Source organism: Cherax quadricarinatus, chromosome 97, assembly GCF_038502225.1.
Source record: "Cherax quadricarinatus isolate ZL_2023a chromosome 97, ASM3850222v1, whole genome shotgun sequence".
Classification (NCBI taxonomy): Eukaryota; Metazoa; Arthropoda; class Malacostraca; order Decapoda; family Parastacidae; genus Cherax; species Cherax quadricarinatus.
In genome coordinates this window covers 4,357,378-4,380,967 of record NC_091388.1, presented here as the reverse complement: position 1 = coordinate 4,380,967, position 23,590 = coordinate 4,357,378, and the positions used below count along the sequence as shown (strand labels likewise).

The 23,590-nt window shown below is 43.0% G+C and overlaps 1 protein-coding gene across 2 annotated transcripts in view; it reads left to right on the top strand.

Annotated features, from left to right (window-relative positions):
- LOC128704956 (uncharacterized) overlaps positions 1–23,590 on the top strand; it is a 48,150-nt gene that overhangs the window by 5,735 nt on the left and 18,825 nt on the right. Inside the window, exons 2-6 of one of the 2 annotated variants that reach the window (XM_070105144.1) lie at positions 6,040–6,294; positions 7,330–7,495; positions 15,271–15,407; positions 20,950–21,159; positions 21,686–21,899. In XM_070105144.1, coding sequence (XP_069961245.1) covers positions 6,040–6,294; positions 7,330–7,495; positions 15,271–15,407; positions 20,950–21,159; positions 21,686–21,899 — 982 coding nt within the window. Of the gene's footprint in view, positions 1–6,039; positions 6,295–6,363; positions 6,423–7,329; positions 7,496–15,270; positions 15,408–20,949; positions 21,160–21,685; positions 21,900–23,590 lie in introns of those variants that run through there. The other variant, XM_070105145.1, reaches the window with a different exon arrangement.

Here is a 23,590-nt window from a genome sequence, read left to right as displayed (position 1 = left end):
GTTGGATTGTATCAGTCAGGGACTGGTGATCAATAGGTCTTGTCTGATTAACACTGCGTCAGCAGACTTCAGCAATACTACTGTGTGAGTCAGCAGAGATCACTATCACCAGTGTATGAGTGGAACTAGTGTGTTATGTATACAGGACGATACAAGTGTATGTGTGTGTGTGTCTGTGTATGACAGTGTACAATACTGGTGTATTATACACGATGATGCAAGTGTATGTGTATGTCAGTTGTGAAAAATACTTATGTATTTTGGTATACAGGATATGTATGATGACTCAGAGGATGTGTATGAAATACTGAGTGTCATTGTGGTCAGAAGGTTGATGTGATTGAGGAAGTAAGATTCTCTCATACAACAGTAAGACTGTCATTCATACAACAGTAAGATTGTCTCTCGTACAACAGTAAGACTGTCTCTCATACAACAGTAAGATTGTCTCTCATGCAACAGTAGGATTGTCTCTCATGCAACAGTAAGATTGTCTCTCATGCAACAGTAAGATTGTCTCTCATGCAACAGTAAGATTGTCTCTCATGCAACAGTAAGATTGTCTCTCGTACAACAGTAAGATTGTCTCTCATGCAACAGTAAGATTGTCTCTCATGCAACAGTAAGATTGTCTCTCATGCAACAGTAAGATTGTCTCTCATGCAACAGTAAGATTGTCTCTCATGCAACAGTAAGATTGTCTCTCATGCAACAGTAAGATTGTCTCTCATGCAACAGTAAGATTGTCTCTCATGCAACAGTAAGATTGTCTCTCATGCAACAGTAAGATTGACTTATCTTATACAACAGCAAGATTGAGTCATACAACAGTAAGATTATTTGTATCATCATTAAGGATACTTTGTGGAAGTCTCCTTGTTTTACCCCTTGTGATGTGATGTGATGTGTGTTGTGTTGTGTTGTGTGTGATGTGTTGTGTGTATTGTGTTGTGTGTGATGTGTTGTGTGTGATGTGTTGTGTTGTGTGTGATGTGTTGTGTTGTGTGTGATGTGTTGTGTTGTGTGTATTGTGTTGTGTATTGTGTTGTGTTGTGTGTGATGTGTTGTGTTGTGTGTGATGTGTTTTGTGTTGTGTGATGTGTTGTGTTGTGTGTATTGTGTTGTGTGTTGTGTTGTGTGTGATGTGTTGTGTGTGATGTGTTGTGTTGTGTGTGATGTGTTATGTTGTGTGTATTGTGTTGTGTGTGATGTGTTGTGTTGTGTGTGTTGTGTTGTGTGTGTTGTGTTGTGTGTGTTGTGTTGTATGTGTTTGTGTTGTGTGTGCTGTGTTGTGTTGTGTGTGTGTGGTGTTGTGTTGTGTATGTTGTGTTGTGTGTGTTGTGTTGTGTGTGTTGTGTTGTGCGTGTGTGTGTGTGTGTGTGTACTCGCCTAGTTGTACTCACCTAGTTGAGGTTGCAGGGGTCGAGTCCGAGCTCCTGGCCCCGCCTCTTCACTGATCGCCACTAGGTCACTCTCCCTGAACCGTGAGCTTTATCATACCTCTGCTTAAAGCTATGTATGGATCCTGCCTCCACTACATCGCTTCCCAAACTATTCCACTTCCTGACTACTCTGTGGCTGAAGAAATACTTCCTAACATCCCTGTGATTCATCTGTGTCTTCAACTTCCAACTGTGTCCCCTTGTTACGTGTCCAATCTCTGGAACATCCTGTCTTTGTCCACCTTGTTAATTCCTCTCAGTATTTTGTATGTCGTTATCATGTCTTCCCCGTCTTCATGTCTTCATGACTTTGCACTTGGTGGGATTGAACTCCAGGAGCCAATTGCTGGACCAGGTCTGCAGCCTGTCCAGATCCCTTTGTAGTTCTGCCTGGTCTTCGATCGAGTGAATTCTTCTCATCAACTTCACGTCATCTGCAAACAGGGACACCTCAGAGTCTATTCCTTCCGTCATGTCGTTCACAAATACCAGAAACAGCACTGGTCCTAAGACTGACCCCTGTGGGACCCCGCTGGTCACAGGTGCCCACTCTGACACCTCGCCACGTACCATGACTCGCTGCTGTCTTCCTGACAAGTATTCCCTGATCCATTGTAGTGCCTTCCCTGTTATCCCTGTTTGATCCTCCAGTTTTTGCACTAATCTCTCGTGTGGAACTGTCAAACGCCTTCTTGCAGTCCAAGAATATGCAATCCACCCACCCCTCTCTCTCTTGTCTTACTGCTGTCACCATGTGTGTGTGTGTGTGTATGCTTACCTAGTTGTGGTTGCAGGTGTCGAGTCACAGCTCCTGGCTCCGCCTCTTCACTGGTTGCTACTAGGTCACTCTTCCTGCTCCATGAGCTTTATCATGCCTCTTCTTAAAGCTATGTATGGATCCTGCCCCACGACATCACTTTCCAGACTATTCCACTTCCTGACAACTCTGTGACTGAAGAAATACTACCTAACATCTCTGTGATTCACCTGAGTCTTCACCTTCCAACTGTGACCCCTTATTGCTGTGTCCCATCTCTGGAACATCCTGTCTCTTTCTACCTTGTCAATTTCTCTCAGTATTTTATATGTCGTTATCATGTCTTCCCTATCTCTCCTGCCCTCCCGTGTCGTCAGGTCGATTTCCCTTAACCTCTCCTCTTAGGACATGCCCTTTAGCTCCGGGACTAGTTTTGTTGCAAACCTTTGGACTTTCTCTAGTTTCTTTACGTGCTTGGCCAGGTGTAGATTACAAACTGGTGCCGCATACTCCAATATGGGCCTAACGTACACGGTGTACAGGGTCCTGAACGATTCCTTATTGAGATATCGGAACGCTATTCTTAGGATTGCTAGGCGCCCATATGCTGCAGCAGTTATTTGGTTAATGTGCACCTCAGGAGATGTGCTCGGTGTTATAATCACCCCAAGATCATATTCCTTAAGTGAGGTTTGTAGTCTCTGGCCCCCTAGACTGTACTCCGGCTGTGGTCTTCTTTGCCCTTTCCCAATCTTCTTGACTTTGCATTTGGTGGGGTTGAATTCCAGGAGCCAGTTTCTGGACCAAAAATAAATAACAAAAAGGCACAATACCGTGACTGGAACGATACACAAATAACCCGCACATAAAAGAGAGAAGCTTACGACGACGTTTCGGTCCGACTTGGACCATTGACAAAGTGACTCTGTCAATGGTCTAAGTCGGACCGAAACGTCGTCGTAAGCTTCTCTCTTTTATGTGCGGGTTATTTGTGTATGTTTCTGGACCAAGCCTGCAGCCTGCCTGTCCTATGTGTGTGTTGTGTATGTGCGTGTGGGTGTGTGTTGCGTATGGGTGTTGTGTATGTGTGTGTGTTGTGTATGGGTGTTGTGTGTGTATGTGTGTGTGTGTGTGTGTGTGTGTTGTGTATGGGTGTTGTGTATGTGTGTGTGTGTGTGTGTGTGTGTGTGTGTGTGTGTGTGTGTGTGTGTGTGTGTGTGTTTGTGTGTGTGTGTGTGTGTGTGTACGTGTGTGTGAGTGTGTGTGTGTAAGTGTGTGTGTGTGTGTGTGTTGTGTATGGGTGTTGTGTATGTATGTGTGTGTGTGGGTGTGTGTTGTGTATGGGTGTTGTGTATGTATGTGTGTGTGTGGGTGTGTGTTGTGTATGGGTGTTGTGTATGTGTGTGTGGGTGTGGGTGTGTATTGTGTATGGGTGTTGTGTATGTGTGTGTTGAACATATCAGTATGTCTACCATGCCATTGTGTTCGTTATGAACTAGTGAAAACTGCTTCTATCTATTATTATTCAGAGAGAGACTGAAAAACATTAACCAATGCATTTGCATGTAAGATCTACCTTGCAATTGTTTGTAATGCTTCAGTTGCAACCTGTCTCTCATGGTAATTGCTTTGATGCCTCTGAGGGGCTCTTGATTCAAGGAAGTAGATATATTCTCCCCTTGGAGGGTAGATGACTGACTTCTTTATCAGAAGATGCAGTGGTACTGACTACCTTCTATCATAACTGTGGGACTGACTACCTTCTATCATGACTGTGGGATTGACTACCTTCTATCATGACTGTGGGACTGACTACCTTCTATCATGACTGTGGGACTGACTACCTTCTATCATGGCTGTGGGACTGACTACCTTCTATCATGACTGTGGTACTGACTACCTTCTATCATGACTGTGGTACTGACTACCTTCTATCATGACTGTGGGACTGACTACCTTCTATCATGACTGTGGTACTGACTACCTTCTATCATGACTGTGGGACTGACTACCTTCTATCATGGTTGTGGGACTGACTACCTTCTATCATGACTGTGGGACTGACTACCTTCTATCATGACTGTGGTACTGACTACCTTCTATCATGACTGTGGTACTGACTACCTTCTATCATGACTGTGGTACTGACTACCTTCTATCATGACTGTGGGACTGACTACCTTCTATCATGGTTGTGGGACTGACTACCTTCTATCATGACTGTGGGACTGACTACCTTCTATCATGACTGTGGTACTGACTACCTTCTATCATGACTGTGGGACTGACTACCTTCTATCATGACTATGGTACTGACTACCTTCTATCATGACTGTGGGACTGACTACCTTCTATCATGGTTGTGGGACTGACTACCTTCTATCATGACTGTGGGACTGACTACCTTCTATCATAACTGTGGGACTGACTACCTTCTATCATGACTGTGGGACTGACTACCTTCTATCATGACTGTGGGACTGACTACCTTCTATCATGACTGTGGTACTGACTACCTTCTATCATGACTGTGGGACTGACTACCTTCTATCATAACTGTGGGACTGACTACCTTCTATCATGACTGTGGGACTGACTACCTTCTATCATGACTGTGGGACTGACTACCTTATATCATGGCTGTGGGACTGACTACCTTCTATCATGACTGTGGGACTGACTACTTTCTATCATGACTGTGGGACTGACTACCTTGTATCATGACTGTGGTACTGACTACCTTCTATCATGACTGTGGGACTGACTACTTTCTATCATGACTGTGGTACTGACTACCTTCTATCTTGACTGTGGTACTGACTACCTTCTATCATGACTGTGGTACTGACTACCTTCTATCATGACTGTGGTACTGACTGCCTTCTATCATGACTGTGGGACTGACTATCTTCTGTCATGACTGTGGTACTGACTACCTTGTATCATGACTGTGGTACTGACTACCTTCTATCATGACTGAGGTACTGACTATCTTCTGTCATGACTGAGGTACTGACTATCTTCTGTCATGACTGAGGTACTGACTATCTTCTGTCATGACTGTGGTACTGACTATCTTCTGTCATGACTGTCGTACTGACTATCTTCTGACATGACTGTAATACTGACTATCTTCTGCCATGACTGTAATACTGACTATCTTCTGTCATGACTGTAATACTGACTATCTTCTGCCATGACTGTAATACTGACTATCTTCTGACATGACTGTAATACTGACTATCTTCTGTCATGACTGAGGTACTGACTATCTTCTGTCATGACTAAGGTACTGACTATCTTCTGTCATGACTGTGGTACTGACTATCTTCTGTCATGACTGTGGTACTAACTATCTTCTGCCATGACTGTGGTACTGACTATCTTCTGTCATGACTGTGGTACTGACTATCTTCTGCCATGACTGTGGTACTGACTATCTTCTGTCATGACTGTGGTACTGACTATCTTCTGCCATGACTGTGGTACTGACTATCTTCTGTCATGACTGTGGTACTGACTATCTTCTGCCATGACTGTGGTACTGACTATCTTCTGTCATGACTGTGGTACTGACTACCTTCTGTCATGACTGTGGTACTGATTGTCTTCTGTCATGACTGTAATACTGACTATATTCTGTCATGACTGTAATACTATCTTCTGTCATGACTGTAATACTATCTTCTGTCATGACTGTAATACTATCTTCTGCCATGACTGTAATACTATCTTCTGTCATGACTGTGGTACTGACTATCTTCTGCCATGACTGTAATACTATCTTCTGTCATGACGGCGGTACTTGCTGTATGTCTTAATTGCCCCTTGTTGTTACAGGGACAGTATGCCACACAACACACAACAACGAGACTGTTGTTGCTGGCATCCTGCAGGGAAGCTGGTTCTCGTGGGAGGAGGGTCGTAGTGTTAACACAGAGATCAGTGCCAGGAAGATGAGTGGACTGGGCACTGTGATCGAAGGAGAGGCACTACGAACTGGCACCTTCCAGTATATCTTGAGGCATCAGTCACCTTGCTTCACCTGTGTTGTATTCATTGTCAGGACATGGAATATATTGGAGAGATTCCAAAGTAAGATTATGATGAGCCTATCAGGTGTAGGCCTACTTCAATGTTCAGTATAACTTGTCAAGTGTAGACTCGTAGGCCTACTGTATTCTTCATTGTCAGGGCATGGAATATATTGGAGAGATTCCAAAGTAAGATTATGATGAGCCTATCAGGTGTAGGCCTACTGTAATGTTCAGTATAACTTGTCAAGTGTAGACTAGTAGGCCTACTGTATTTTTCATTGTCAGGACATGGAATATATTGGATTCCAGAGTAAGATTATGATAAGCCTATCAGGTGTAGGCCTACTGTAATGTTCAGCATAACTTGCCAGGTGTAGACTAGTAGGCCTACTGTATTCTTCATTGTCAGGACATGGAATATATTGGATTCCAGAGTAAGATTATGGTGAGCCTATCAGGTGTAGGCCTACTGTAATGTTCAATGTAGCTTGTCAAGTGTAGACTAGTAGGCCTACTGCATTCTTCATTGTCAGGACATGGAATATATTGGAGAGATTCCAGAGTAACATTATGATGATCCTAGCAGGTGTAGGCCTACTGTAATGTTCAATATAACCTGCCAGATGTAGGCTAATAGGCCTATTGTGCTCTTCATAGTCAGGTCATGGAAAATATTGGAGAGATTCCAGAGTATGATTATGATGAGTCTATCAGGTGTAGGCCTACTGTAATGTTCAATATAACTTGTCAAGTGTAGACTAGTAGGCCTGCTGTATTCTTCATTGTCAGGACATGGAATATATTGGATTCCAGAGTAACATTATGATGAGTCTATAAGGTGTAGGCCTACTGTAATGTTCAATATAATCTGCCTACTATAATGTTTATTCTTGTGTTCCTGTAACCTGTCAAATATGGTCCAGTAGACCTACTGATACATGTGGTTAAACGTGTCTTAACTGAGTGTACTTATGTGTCATACATGTGTCTTAACTAAGTGTTCTCATGTGTCATACATGTGTCTTAACTAAGTGTACTTGTGTGTCATACATGTGTCTTGTCCAATATACTCATGTGTTACACGTCTCACCAGGTACATGTGTCAGTGAAGGGACACTGAAGAACTCTGAGTGGGAGATGTGTCTTGGTTTGAGTGATGGTCGTACTGGATACATTATGTTTCGTCAGGATCCAACTTTTCTTAACTGTAGGCCGGCGATACATGGCCTGTATCACTTCGCCTGGCAGAATACATTCAGGTGAGACACACAGTCACTTAGATGGCCTGTTTAAGTAAGTGGTATTATAATGTAGTGTGTGTATGTGTGTGTGTGCTCACCTAATTGTGGTTGTAGGGGTTGAGCCATAAGTCCTGGCCTCTCCTCTTCACTGGTCGCTACTAGGTCACTCTTTCCCTGTTCCGTGAGCTTTATCATATCTCTTCTTAAAGCTGTGTATGGATCCTGCCTCCACTACATCACTTCCCAGACTATTCCACTTCCTGACAACTCTCTGACTGAAGAAATACTCCCTAATGTCCCTGTAACTCATCTGAGTCTTCAACTTCCAGTTGTGACCACTTGTTGCTGTGTCCCATCTCTGGAACATTCTGTCTCTGTCTACCTTGTCAATACCTCTCAGTACTTTATATGTCATTATCATGTCCCCCCCATCTCTCCTATCCTCCAGTGTCATCAGGTCGAGTTCCCGTAACCTCTCCTTGTAGGACATACCTCTTAGCTTCGGGATTAGTCTCGTTGCAAACCTTTGCACTTTCTCTAATTCCTGACGTGCTTGACCAGGTGTGGGTTCCAAACTGGTGTTGCATACTCCAATATGGGCCTGACGTACATGGTGTACAGTGCCTGGCGTACATGGTGTACAGTGCCTGATGTACATGGTGTACAGTGCCTGATGTACACAGTTGTGTACAGTGCCTGACATACATGATGTAGAGTGCCACACTTACACAGAGTACAGTGTCTGACATACATGGTAATACAAGGTAACTGCTGCAGCAGTTACAGTATTTGGATAATGTGCACCTCAGGAGATGTGCTTGGTGTTATACTCACCCCAAGATCCTTTGACTTGAGTGAGATTTGTAGTCTTTGGCCCCCTAGACTGTACTCTGTCTGAGGTTTTTTTTTGCCCTTCCTCAATCTTCATGACTTGCACTTGGCTGGGTTGAACTCCAGGAGCCAGTTGCTGGACCAGGCCTGCAGCCTGTCCAGATCCCTTGTAGTCCTGCCTGGTCCTCCGACTGAATTCTCCTCATTAACTTCATATTGTCTGCAAACAGGGAGACTTCTGAGTCTATTCCTTTCATTATGTCATTCACATATACCAGAAACAGCACCCCTGTGGAACCCAACTCATCACAAGCGCCCATTCTGACACCTCGCCACGTACCATAACTCGCTGTTGTCTTCCTGACAGGTATTTTCTGATCCATTGCAGTGCCTTCCCTGTTATACCTGCCTGGTCCTCCAGCTTTTGCACTAATCTCTTGTGTGAAGCTGTGTCAAGAGCCTTACAGTCCAAAAAAACACGATCTACTCACCCCTTGGTCTCTTATGTTACTGCTGTCACCCTGTCATAAAACTCCAGCAAGTTTGTGCTGGTTGTTATTGATAAGTTCTAGGTGCTCCACCACTCTTCTGATAATCTTCTCCATGACTTTGCATACATGTCAATGACACTGGTCTGTAGTTTAATGCTGCATGCCTGTCCCCCTTTTTTTTTTTAAAACTGGAACTACATTTGCTGTCTTCTATACCTCAGGTAGTTGCCCTGTTTCGATAGATGTGTTGAAGATTGTTGTTAGTGGTACACAGAGTGCCTCTGCTCCCTCTCTCAGGACCCACAGGGAGTTGTTATCTTGCCCCTTCGCTTTTGAGATATCTAGTTTGTTTAGCAGCCGCTTTGCCTCCTCAGTTGTATGTATCGTGTCCAGCACTTGATGATATACCCTACCTCTCTATCTTTCCGGAGTCCTTTCAATCTCCTCTGTGAATACTTGTTTAAATCTCATGTTGAGCTCCTCACATACTTCAAGGTCGTTTGTTGTGATTTCCCTTCCTTCCTCAGCCTGATTACCTGGTCCTTGACTGTTGTTTTCCTTGTGATGTAATTGTACAACAGCTCTGGGTTGGACTTGGCTTTCGCTGTTATGTCATTTTTGTATTGTCATTGGGCCTCCCTCCTTCTCTGTGCATATTCATTTATGGCTCTTCGACTACTCCCTTTATTCTCCTGGGTCCTTTGCTTTTTATACTTCCATTATCTAGCACATTTGGTTTTAGCGGTGAACCAAAGGCTCATCCTGGCCTAATTGATTCTGTTGGCCTTGGGTACAAACCTCTCCTCAGCTTCCTTACATATTGTTGTCACATATTCCATCATCTCATTTACTGACTTTCCTGCCAGTTCTCTGTCCCACTGAACCTCGTGCAAGAAATTCTTCATGCCTGTGTAGTTCCCTCTCTTGTAGTTTGGCTTCATCCTGCCATTCCTGCTTTCCTCTCTACTTGTAACTACTGTATATTTGAAGCTCAGAACCACATGATCACTAGCTCTGAGGGGTCTTTCATATGTGATGTCCTCAATATCTGCACAACTCAAGGTGAATACTAGGTCCAGTCTTTCTGGTCCATCCTCTCCTCTCTCTTTCAAGTAGTGTCCCTAATGTGCTGATGCATGAGGTTTTCCAGTACCAGCTCCATCATCTTAGTCCTCCATGTTTCTGGGCCCCCATGTGGCTCCAGTGAAAATAAATGGTATAAAAATAACAAAAAGGCACAATACCGTGACTGGAACGATACACAAATAACCCGCACATAAAAGAGAGAAGCTTACGACGACGTTTCGGTCCGACTTGGACCATTGACAAAGTCAATGTGACTTTGTCAATGGTCCGAGTCGGACCGAAACGTCGTCGTAAGCTTCTCTCTTTTATGTGCGGGTTATTTGTGTAAATGGTATAAAATACCGACACTATGGAAACATAAAAACATATGCAGTTTAATGTGATCCCTTATTGACAACGTTTTGCCCACACAGTGGGCTTTTTCAAGTCACAAACAGATCTGTTTGTGACTTGAAAAAGCCCACTGTGTGGGCGAAACATTGTCAATAAGGGATCACATTAAACTGCATATGTGTTTGTTTCCATGTGGCTCCAGGTTTTCCCAGTCACTTTCTTTGTGATTGAGGTCACCCACACCACTAGCTTTGCCCTGCCCACATGGGTCCTTCTGGCCACTTTAGCCAGTGTGTCAACCATTGCTCTGTTACTATTATCATATTCTTGTCTTGGCCTCCTGCTGTTCTGTGGTGGGTTATACATTACTGTAATCACCACCTTGGGACCTCCAGTCTGAAGTGTTCCTATTATGTAGTCTTCTGCTTCCCCTCTGTCCCTTCTCCCTAACTCTTCAAAATCCCATTGGTTTTTGATGAGCAGTGCCACTCCTCCACCCCCCATCTCCTGTTCCCTTTGTCTTTCCTGGGGATCTGATATCCAGTTAGAAAGATAGCATCTGTTATTATTTCTTTGAGCATGGTTTCTGTGAGAGCTGTGATGTTTGGTGATGCCTCTGTGATTCTTTTGTGCAATTCTTCCAACTTATTCGTTATACCATCAGCGTTAGTGTACCATATCTTCAGTTTCCTCTCTAACACTGTATTCTGGAGGTTTGTGGGGGTGGGGGCCTGGCAGGTGCTATGGGATTCTGCTGTGTAGTGTGGGGTGTGGTTTGTATTACGATAGTATGTTTGGCTGTGGGGTTCTCAGGGTGGTTCTGTGGGTGTTTATGCTTGTTGCTCCACTCAACTCTGGTTGTTCTCTACTGACTCTAGCTTTGTATCTCGTTCTAGCCCCTTTCGACTCTGGGTCCTCTCTCTCAGCTGTTGTCATTCTGTCCTCGTTCTGTTGCAGTCTAGGAACACCCTCTGGTATGTTGCTGGTTCTCTTAACCATGGTTTCTCCTGCAGGATCCTATCCTGCACTGTTTGTCTTGAAAATCGGTTTGACTGGCCGATTTCTCCCCTTCAAGTACCCCCCTATGCTGTGCGTATGTGTGTGTTACATGCTGGGTTAGTGGCTTAGACACCCACCAGTGTATATACACTGAGTTATGCACCTCTTAGTGTATATACAATGAGATATACACCTCTCACTGTATATAAGAACATAAGGAAGGAGCACTGGCCCATGCGAGGCAGATCCAAGTCATCTACTGGCCAAAGCAGTCATGTCCAAGTCACATCCACCTAAGAAGGATGGAGCATTGCATCATATCCATTAGTGCAAGCTAGTCAGGTCCAACACACACCTACACACACACATGTACTTGTCTAAGCTATTTTTAAAATTACACAAGGTTGTAGCTCCAATGACGGAGTTTGTTCCACCCATCCACAACTCTATTATCAGACCAGTGCTTTCCTATACTCTTCCTGAATCAAAATTTTTCCAATTAAAACCATTACTGCAAGTCCTGTCTTGGCTAGATATTTTTAGCACGCTATTTACAACCCCTTTATTTATTCCTGTTTTCCATTTATACACCTCAATCATGTCCCCCCCTAATTCTGTGCCTTTCTGGAGACTGAGATATACACCTCTCATTGTAAATACACTTGAGATATACACCTCTCAGTGTATATACACTGAGATATACACCTCTCAGTGTATATACACTGAGATATACACCTCTCAGTGTATATACAATGATATATACACCTCTTAGTGTGTATACAATGAGATATACACCTCACAGTGTATATACAATGAGATATACACCTCTTTGTGTATACACTGAAATATATATCTCTCAGTGTATATACACTGAGATATACACCTCTCAGTGTATATACACTGAGATATATACCTATCAGTGTATATACACAGATATGGTTTAGAAAGACACGTAAGCAAGCACTATGACATATTTATTAGAAAACGTTTCGGTCCTGGGACCTTGATCACTGGTTAGAAGTGATCAAGGTCCCAGGACCGAAACGTTTTCTAATAAATATGTCATAGTGTTTGCTTACGTGTCTTTCTAAACCAACTTGTCGGTATTTATTACCAAGGTTTATACCATACACAGATATACACCACTCAGTGTATATACACTGAGATATACACCTCTCAGTGTATATACACTGAGATATACACCTCTCAGTGTATATACACTGAGATATATACCTTTCAGTGTATATACACTGAGATATACACCTCTCAGTGTATATAAACTGCACTACTGTGATAAAACACTGTACTGGTCACCTTTCCAGTCAGTGACTCATGTATATTTATTACTAACCTTGGTGTGTGTGTTGCTTTGAATATCAAGTCTTGCAACATTACTATCTCAACACTTCCTCTCTGCAACACTGGTAATGACCCTTGTGTAGTACATAGTTGTTAAACCCCATTAGCCAAACAACCAGTCTTAATGACCCTTGTGGAGTATATAGACTTTAACCCCATTAACCAACCAGCCAGCCTTAACGGCCCTGGTGTAGCAGATAGAGTTTAACCCCATTAACTAACCAACTAGTCTTTATGACAGGGGTGTAGTAAATAGATTTTAAACCTCATTAACCTTAACCTCTCCTCAAGGGCATACTCCTTAGCTCTGGGACTAGTCTTATTGCAAACCTTTGCACTTTCTCTAATTTCTTGACATGATTGACCAGTAGTGGGTTCCAAACTGGTGCTGCGTACTCCAATATGGGCCTGACATACATGGCGTACAGTGCCTGATGTACACAGCGTACAGTGCCTGATGTACACAGTGTACAGTGTCTGACATACATAGTGTACAGTGTCTGATGTACACAGTGTACAGTGTGCTAAATGACTCCTTACTTAGATGTCGAAACACTGTTCTTAGGTTTGTCAGGCGCCCATATGCTGCAGCAGTTATTTGGTTGATGTGTGCCTCAGGAGATGTGCTCAGTATGATGCTCACCCCAAGATCCTTTTCCTTGGTGAGGTTTTGAATTCTTTAGCCCTTTAGCCTGTACTCTCTCACCAGTGTTCCTTGACCTTCCCCAATCTTCATGACTGCACTTGGTGGGGTTATTCTCCAGTTGTTGGACCAGGCCTGCAACCTGTCCAGATCCCTTTGTAGTTCTACCTGATCCTTATCTGAGTGAATTCTCCTCATTAACCTCACGTCGTCTGCAAACAGGGACACCTCTGAATCTATCCTTTCAGTCATGTCATTCACATGTACCAGAAACAGCACCAGTCCTAGGACTGACCCTTGTGGAATCCCGCTTGTCACAGGTACCCACTCTGACAACTTATCATGTACTATCACTCATTGTTTCCTTCCTGTCATGTATTCTCTGATCCATTGCAATACTTTTCTGCCTATTCCTCCCTGCTCCTCTTGCTTTTCAACCATTCTCTTGTGTGGTACTATGTCAACAGCCTTTTTACAGTCCAAAAAGATGCAGTCTACCCATCCCTTTCTCTCTCCTGTCTTACTTCTGTTGCCTTGTCATAAAATGTGCTGGTTATCATGCATAAGCTCATTCCTTTCTAGGTGCTTCACCACTCTTCTGATAATCTCCATAATTTTACATACTCTTCATGTCAGTGACACAGGTCTGTAGTTAATGATACATGCCTGTCTTCTTACTTAAAGATTGGGACTACATTTTCTGTCTTCCACACCTCAGGCAGTCATCCTGTTTCGATAGATGTGTTGAAGATTGTTGTTTATGGTACACAGAGTGCCTCTGCTCCCTCTCTCAAGACCCATGGAGAGATGTCTGGTCCCACCACCTTTGAGGTATCTAGTTACACTTAGCAGCTTCTTCACTTCCTCAGTTGTGTGTATTGTGTCCAGCACTTGTTGGTGTACCCTACCATTCTTCTTCACATAATTCTTTGTCATTTCTTGTGATCTCCCCTCCTTCCTTCCTCAGTCTGATTACCTGATCCTTGACTTGTTGTTTTTCCTCCTGATATGGCTGTACAACAGCTTCAGGTCAGATTTGACTTTTGGTGCTGTGTCATTCTCGTATTGTCACTGGGCCTCCCTCCTCATTTGTGCATTTTCATTTCTGACTCTTTGGCTGATCTCCTTATTTTCCTGTTTTCTTTGTCTTTTTACTTTTTCCATTTTCTAGCACACTTAGTTTTGGCCTCTCTACACTTTGAGTGAACCAAGGGCTCATTCTGGTCTTCCCATTATTTCTTCTACCCCTTGGGAACAAACCTTTCCTCTGCCTCCATGCATTTTGTGGTCAAGTATTTCATGATTCCATTTAATGTCTTTCCCTCTAGTTCTCTTTCCCTCTAGTTCTCTTTCCCTCTAGTTCTCTTTCCCTCTAGTTCTCTTTCCCTCTGTACCTCATGCAGGAAATTCTGCATGCCTGTGTAGTCCCCTTTTTTGTAGTTTGACTTCTCATATCCTACTCGTGCTTCTTTGCTCTCCACTTGTAACTCTACAATGTATTCAAAGTTCAAGACCATGTGATCACTAGCTCCAAGGGTCCTTTCATATGTGATGTCCTCAGTGTCTGAACTACTCAAGGTGAATACAAGGTGCAGTGTTGCTGGTTCATACTCTCCTCTCTCTCTGTGGTAGTATCCCTAACATGTTGATGCTGGAGGTTTTCCAGTACCACCTTAACCATCTAAGCTCTCTCAGGTCCCCCATGTGGCTCCAGGTTTTCCCAGTCACTCTCCTTGTGACTGGAATCACCCACAACTAATAACTTTGCCCTGCCCATGTGGGCTCTTCTGGCCACCTCACTCAGAAGGGCCCATATGTCATCTGTGCATTGTGTATGTGTTATTTTTTTTATTAACACATTGGCCATTTACCACCAAGGCAAGTGGCCCAAAAAAGAAAAACTTTCATCATCATTCACTCCATCACTGTCTTGCCAGAGGCACGCTTACACTACAGTTATAAAACTGCAATATGCGTGTGGTGTGAATTTGTTTGTTGTGTGTAAGTTATCACCAGTTATCAGCTATCCCTGAGTGTAAGATATATTTTAGTTTCACAGGAGAGTGTAACCATCCAGATGCGACAATCAGATCCTGCCAGGCTCCTGGTAGTCAGTACCTGATGGACAGTCAAACCTTCACTATTAACTACAAGAAATGTGAGGGACTTGGCCACTCCTTCCAGGCTAGTAAGTACCTACTTTACTGCTGCTCCTTGAGTTACTGCTGCTCCTTGAGTTACTACTGCTCCTTGAGTTACTGCTGCTCCTTGAGTTACTGGTAGTTTTGAAGATTCTGACAGATAGTGAGTTTCTTGAGAGTTCTGGCAAAGAGTCAGTGGCGTCGTAAAGGGGGTGGGGGCCGCCCCGGGTGACACCATTTAAGGGGTGACACCATAGAGCCTCTGAAGAAGGTGACACTAATGCCCAAAACAGTGCTGCACCAACATAAGAGAAGAATCTTTCGTTTCTATATAGCCTATATAGGCCTATAAAGGGAAAATCATTGATTTTGATGATGTGATAGATGATTTTGCAGGATTGAAGGCAAGGAAATGTAAGATCAGATTCACTGAGATGTTACCTGTACTCAAGGTCAAATCAGAACTAGTGTTTCTCTGATATTGCAATGTTTTTCTTTATTTTTCAAGTTTTTTTTTTGGGGGGGGGGTTAGGATTATTGAAGATGAATAAATGTAGGATCTGTTAGCTGTACTCAAAGTGGTATTTGAGTTTGTTTCCTCAATATTACTAGGATTATTTATTTTATCATTAATAAAGTTGAGAAGTATTCTCCTGTTCAGTGTATGGCTCTTAAACATTCTCATTGCTAAACATTAGTTACTGGTCATGCAGTAGTGACGTAACTAGAGTTTACTACCCCCCATCCCCCCGCCCTTGGATTTCATGGGGGTGACATCAATGATGCTGCCCCGGGTGACACCCAAGATTCCGCCCCGGGTGACACCAACCCTAGCGACGCCTCTGCGAAGAGTTCCAGATTTTGAGTCTTTTATAGACATTTGAGTTTTACAAAGTTTAAACTGGACATGGGAAATATCATAGAGATTCTTCTGTTTAATATTATGTCTGTATTAAAATACAGTGGACCCCCGCTTAACGATCACCTCCAAATGCGACCAATTATGTAAGTGTATTTATGTAAGTGCGTTTGTACGTGTATGTTTGGGGGTCTGAAATGGATTATTATACTTCACAATATTCCTTATGGGAACAAATTCCTTCAGTACTGGCACCTGAACATACTTCTGGAATGAAAAAATATCGTTAACTGGGGGTCCACTGTATATTGTTCTGTATATATGGTATGTGTAGTGGTATGAGTCAGTATTTGTTTTGAAGAGTGGGGGGTAGTATGATTGTTGTGTCCATGAGTATGATTGTTGTGTCCATGAGTATGATTGTTGTGTACATGAGTATGATTGTTGTGTCCATGAGTATGATTGTTGTGTCCATGAGTATGATTGTTGTGTCCATGAGTATGATTGTTGTGTCCATGAGTATGATTGTTGTGTCCATGAGTATGATTGTTGTGTCCATGAGTATGATTGTTGTGTCCATGAGTATGATTGTTGTGTACATGAGTATGATTGTTGTGTCCATGAGTATGTTGTGTACATGAGTATGTTGTGTACATGAGTATGATTGTTGTGTACACAAGTATGTTGTGTACATGAGTATGATTGTTGTGTACGCGAATATATTGTGTACATGAGTATGATTGTTGTGTCCATGAGTATGTTGTGTACATGAGTATGATTGTTGTGTCCATGAGTATGTTGTGTACATGAGTATGATTGTTGTGTACACAAGTATGTTGTGTACATGAGTATGATTGTTGTGTACGCGAATATATTGTGTACATGAGTATGATTGTTGTGTCCATGAGTATGATTGTTGTGTCCATGAGTATGATTGTTGTGTACATGAGTATGATTGTTGTGTCCATGAGTATGATTGTTGTGTCCATGAGTATGATTGTTGTGTCCATGAGTATGATTGTTGTGTCCATGAGTATGATTGTTGTGTCCATGAGTATGATTGTTGTGTCCATGAGTATGATTGTTGTGTCCATGAGTATGATTGTTGTGTCCATGAGTATGATTGTTGTGTCCATGAGTATGATTGTTGTGTCCATGAGTATGATTGTTGTGTCCATGAGTATGATTGTTGTGTACATGAGTATGATTGTTGTGTCCATGAGTATGTTGTGTACATGAGTATGTTGTGTACATGAGTATGATTGTTGTGTACACAAGTATGTTGTGTACATGAGTATGATTGTTGTGTACGCGAATATATTGTGTACATGAGTATGATTGTTGTGTCCATGAGTATGTTGTGTACATGAGTATGATTGTTGTGTACACAAGTATGTTGTGTACATGAGTATGATTGTTGTGTACGTGAATATATTGTGTACATGAGTATGATTGTTGTGTCCATGAGTATGATTGTTGTGTCCATGAGTATGATTGTTGTGTCCATGAGTATGATTGTTGTGTCCATGAGTATGATTGTTGTGTCCATGAGTATGATTGTTGTGTCCATGAGTATGATTGTTGTGTACATGAGTATGATTGTTGTGTCCATGAGTATGTTGTGTACATGAGTATGATTGTTGTGTCCATGAGTATGTTGTGTACATGAGTGTGATTGTTGTGTCCATGAGTATGTTGTGTACATGAGTATGATTGTTGTGTCAATGAGTATGTTGTGTACATGAGTGTGATTGTTGTGTCCATGAGTATGTTGTGTACATGAGTATGATTGTTGTGTCCATGAGTATGTTGTGTACATGAGTGTGATTGTTGTGTCCATGAGTATGTTGTGTACATGAGTGTGATTGTTGTGTCCATGAGTATGTTGTGTACATGAGTGTGATTGTTGTGTCCATGAGTATGTTGTGTACATGAGTGTGATTGTTGTGTCCATGAGTATGTTGTGTACATGAGTATGATTGTTGTGTACATGAGTGTGATTGTTGTGTCCATGAGTATGATTGTTGTGTCCATGAGTATGATTGTTGCATCCATGAGTATGATTGTGGTGTCCATTAGTATGATTGTTGCATCCATGAGTATGATTGTTGTGTCCATGAGTATGATTGTTGTGTCCACAAGTATGATTGTTGTGTCCACAAGTATGATTGTTGTGTCCACAAGTATAATAACTACCATCATGTCACAGGTATAATAACTATCATGTCACAGGTATAATACCTACCATCATGTCACAGGTATAATAACTATCATGTCACAGGTATAATAACTACTATCATGTCACATTTATAATTACTATCATGTCACAGGTATAATAATTACCATCATGTCACAGGTATAATAACTATCATGTCACAGGTATAATAACTACTATCATGTCACATTTATAATTACAGTGGACCCTTGCCTAACGATATTAATCCATTCCTGAGAGTTCAACGTTAAGCGAAATTATCGTTAGCCGAATTAATTTTCCCCATATGAAATAATGTCATGTACAATTACATGACACTTACCTTTATTGAAGATCTGGTGATGATTGATGGGATGGGAGGAGGGGAGAATGTGGATGGTGTTAATGTTTAGAAGGGGAATCCCCTTCCATTAGGACTTGAGGGTGTCAAGTCCTTTTCCGGGGTTACTTCCCTTCTTCTTTTAATGCCACTAGGACCAGCTTGAGAGTCACTGGACTTTTGTCGCACAACATATCTGTCCATAGAGGCCTGTACCTCCCGTTCCTTTATGACATTCCTAAAGTGTTTCACAACATTGTCAGTGTAATAGTCACCAGCACGGCTTGCAATAGCTGTGTGAGGGTGATTTTCATCAAAAAAGGTTTGCACTTTAAGCCACATTGCACACATTTCCTTAATCTTTGAAGTAGGCAACTTCCTCAATTTCTCTATCCCCTCCTCCAGAGCAGTTTCCTCAGGTCTGGCCTCTTGCTGTTGAAGATGATCTTGCAGCTCATCAGTGGTTAGTTCTTCATTGTTCTCCTCCACCAACTCTTCCACATCCTCCCCACTAACCTCCAACCCCAAGGACTTCCCCAATGCCACAATTGATTCCACAACTGGCATACACTTCTCAGGGTTAGCCTCAAACCCTTCAAAATCCCTTTTGTCTAGACATTCTGGCCACAGTTTCTTTCAAGCAGAGTTCAAGGTCCTCTTAGTCACTTCCTCCCAAGCCTTACCTATAATGTTTACACAATTGAGGATGCTAAAGTGATCTCTCCAAAACTCTCTTAGAGTCAGTTGAATTTCTGAGGTCACTACAAAGTGCCTTTCAAACATAGCTTTTGTGTAGAGTTTTTTGAAGTTTGCAATGACCTGCTGGTCCATGGGCTGCAGGAGAGGAGTGGTATTAGGAGGCAAAAACTTCACCTTAATGAAGCTCATGTCCCCAGAAAGTCGCTCTGCCACATCTGAAGGATGACCAGGAGCATTGTCTAATACCAGGAGGCACTTAAGGTCCTATTTATTTTCCAGGAGGTAATTTTTAACAGTGGGGGCAAATGCATGGTGTAACCAGTCATAGAAAAGGTCTCTAGTGACCCATGCCTTACTGTTTGCCCTCTACAGCACACACAAATTAGCCTTGAGGACATTGTTTTTCCTGAACACTTTGGGAGTTTCAGAGTGATACACCAATAAAGGCTTCACTTTGCAATCACCACTAGCTTTAGTATACATCAACAGAGTAAGCCTGTCTTTCATAGGCTTATGTCCTGGGAGTGCCTTTTCCTCCTGAGTAATGTAGGTCCTGCCTGGCATTTTCTTCCAAAACAGGCCTGTTTCATCACAATTAAATACTTGTTCAGGTTTCAGTCCTTCACTGTCTATGTACTCCTTGAATTCCTTCACATATTTTTCAGCTGCTTTTTGGTCCGAACTGGCAGCCTCACCATGCCTTATCACACTATGTATGCCACTACACTTCTTAAATCTCTCAAACCAACCTTTGCTGGCCTTAAATTCACTCACATCACCATTAGTTGCAGGCATTTTTCTAATTAAATCCTCATGCAACTTCCTAGCCTTTTCACATATGATCGCTTGAGAGATGCTATCTCCTGCTATCTGTTTTTCGTTTATCCGCACCAATAGCAGTCTCTCAACATCTTCTATCACTTGCGATCTCAGTTTCAAAAATATAGTTGCACCTTTGGCAAGAACAGCTTCATTGATTGCCGTTTTCTTAGCCACAATAGTAGTGATGGTTGATTGGGGTTTTGTGTACAACCTGGCCAGCTCAGAGACACGCACTCCACTTTCATACTTAGCAATGATCTCTTTCTTCATATCCATAGTAATTCTCACCCTTTTTGCTGTAGGGTTGGCACTAGAAGTTTTCTTGGGGCCCATGGTGACTTATTTTGCAGGTGCAATCACTAAAAAGGCTGTGATAATATGAAATGTTCCGATTGTATGTTTGGATGCGACCGCAGTGGCTGGCTTGTAAACACTGGCACCCACGAGACAAGTGAGGCGCGCTCAGGCCACACGTGGACGCGTCTTGAACGGAACGAATCGCATTGGGCGAGTTTTTTAGCACTAGCCGAGGCAAAATTTTTGCGTTAAAAATGTATCGCTAGGCGGATTTAACGTTATGCAATGCATTCGTTAGGCGAGGGTCCATTGTACTATCATATCACAGGTATAATAATTACTGTCATGTCACATGTATAATAACTGTCATATCCACAGGTGTGGTGTTTTCATGTCTGGGCGATTGGTTTGTGGGCAAGAACCACTACTTTGCAGTCGTCAACACGAAAGAGTCACGCAAGGAGGAGAAGTATCGTTGTTTCATTCGTAATCGTGAGGACGACTTATACCTGGGACACTCTATCACTCCAGAGTGTTCCCCTCTTAAGACTCCAGAGAACAGTCCTATCAGGTTCAGACTCTCTTATGGTGAGGTTCAGTTCTGTGGAACCTTGGGCAACCAGTGGCTTCTCCAGTGTGAGATGGGAATGTAAGACAGTTGTAGAAATGGTAATAAGTCCCAAGGACTGATCACCTTATGTTCTACTTTTGCACTGATGAAGTCACTGAATGACCCAACATCTACAACATAAATTCACATTGTCAGCATTGTGTACAGGTGATATTGTCAGCCTAGTTGTGTCAGGAACCTTTAGCCTATGGTGACATTGTTGGGAGTTCTTGCAATGATACATGCCTCTGTATGTACCTTTGTAGTGCTTATTGCAACCCCAGTCTTCAACCTTTCCTGCTGTTGTGACTTTGTAACCACACCTAACTAGCTACAGAGCCACTAGTATAAGTAGCACCTTCCATTTAACCTTTCCTGCTACTGTGACTTTGTAACCACAACTAGCTACAAAGTCACTACTATACTAGCACCTTCCATATAGCCATAATCACTAGTACCATATAATCCTACATAGAACACTAATAATAATAATATTTATTACAGTAAAACATGAGGTGGTACCACCTGGATGTTTCCTGCCCAGGAACCTGACAGGTGACTGGCAATCTACTGGCCCAGGTGAACCTCACCTCACCATCAATGCTACACACATACAGGAGACTACCTGGAGGGGCTACTCTGCCAAGACTTCCATCTACGTGTGTCTACAACACCGGGGTAGTCGCTACCTGATGGCCAAGCTTAGTGTAGAGGGTTGGTGAGTGTGTGTCTTGTTGTTTGTTAGTGAGTGTTTTGGTGTGAATATTGGGAGAGTATGTATGTGTATTAGTGGACAGAAGGAGAGAAACAAGAGACAGTGAGTGAGCGTGTGATTGTACTCACCTAATTGTACTCACCTAATTGTGGTTGCAGGGGTCGAGACACAGCTCCTGGCCCCGTCTCTTCACTGATCGCTACTAGGTCCTCTCTCTCTCTACTTCCTGAGCTGTATCATACCTCTTCTTAAAACTATGTATGGTTCCTGCCTCCACTACTTCACTTGCTAGGCTGTTCCACTTCCTGACAACTCTATGACTGAAGAAATACTTCCTGACGTCCCTGTGACTCGTCTGAGTCTTCAGCTTCCATTTGTGACCCCTTGTCCCTGTGTCCCCTCTCTGGAACATCCTATCTCTGTCCACTTTGTCTATTCCCCGCAGTATCTTGTATGTCGTTATCATGTCTCTCCTGACCCTTCTGTCCTCCAGTGTCGTCAGTCCGATTTCCCTCAACCTTTCCTCGTACAACATTCCCCTGAGCTCTGGGACTAGCCTTGTTGCAAACCTTTGTACTTTCTCTAACTTCTTGACGAGGTGTGAGTTCCAGACTGGTGCTGCATACTCCAGTATGGGCCTAACATACACAGTGTACAGTGTCTTGAACGATTCCTTATTAAGGTATCGGAACGCTATTCTCAGGTTTGCCAAGCGCCCGTATGCTGCAGCAGTTATTTGGTTGATGTGTGCCTCCGGTGATGTGCTCGGTGTTATGGTCACCCCAAGGTCTTTCTCCCTGAGTGAGGTCTGTAGTCTTTGCCCACCTAGCCTATACTCTGTCTGCGGTCTTCTTTGCCCCTCCCCAATCTTCATGACTTTGCATTTGACTGGATTGAATTCGAGAAGCCAGTTACTGGACCACATGTCCAGCCTGTCCAGGTCTCTTTGCAGTCCTGCCTCATTTTGTTTTGTGGGCTAGGGGCTTGGACTTCCAGCAAGCGTGCATGAGCGTGTTAGATAGGAGTGAATGGAGGCGAATGATACTTGGGACCTGACGATCTGTTGGAGTGTGAGCAGGGTAATATTTAGTGAAGGGATTCAGGGAAACCGGTTATGTTCATATAGTTGGACTTGAGTCCTGGAAATGGGAAGTACAATGCCTGCACTTTAAAGGAGGGGTTTGGGATATTGGCAGTTTGGAGGGATATGTTGTGTATCTTTATACGTATATGCTTCTAAGCTGTTGTGTTCTGAGCACCTCTGCAAAAGCAGTGATAATGTGTGAGTGTGGTGAAAGTGTTGAATGATGATGAAAGTATTTTCTTTTTGGGGATTTTCTTTCTTTTTTGGGTCACCCTGCCTCGGTGGGAGACGGCCGACTTGTTGAAAAAAAAAAAAAAACTTCACATCATCTGCGAACAGGGACACTTCAGAGTCTATTCCTTCCATCATGTCGTTCACATATATCAAAAATAGCACTGGTCCTAGAACTGAACCCTGTGGGACCCCGCTCGTCACAGGCACCCACTGTGATACCTCTTCACATACCATGACTCGTTGCTGCCTCCCTGTCAGGTATTCCCTGATCCATTGCAGTACCCTCCCTGCTACATGTGCCTGATCCTCCAGCTTCTGCACTAATCTCTTGTGGGGAACTGTGTCAAAGGCCTTCCTGCAGTCTAGGAAAACGCAA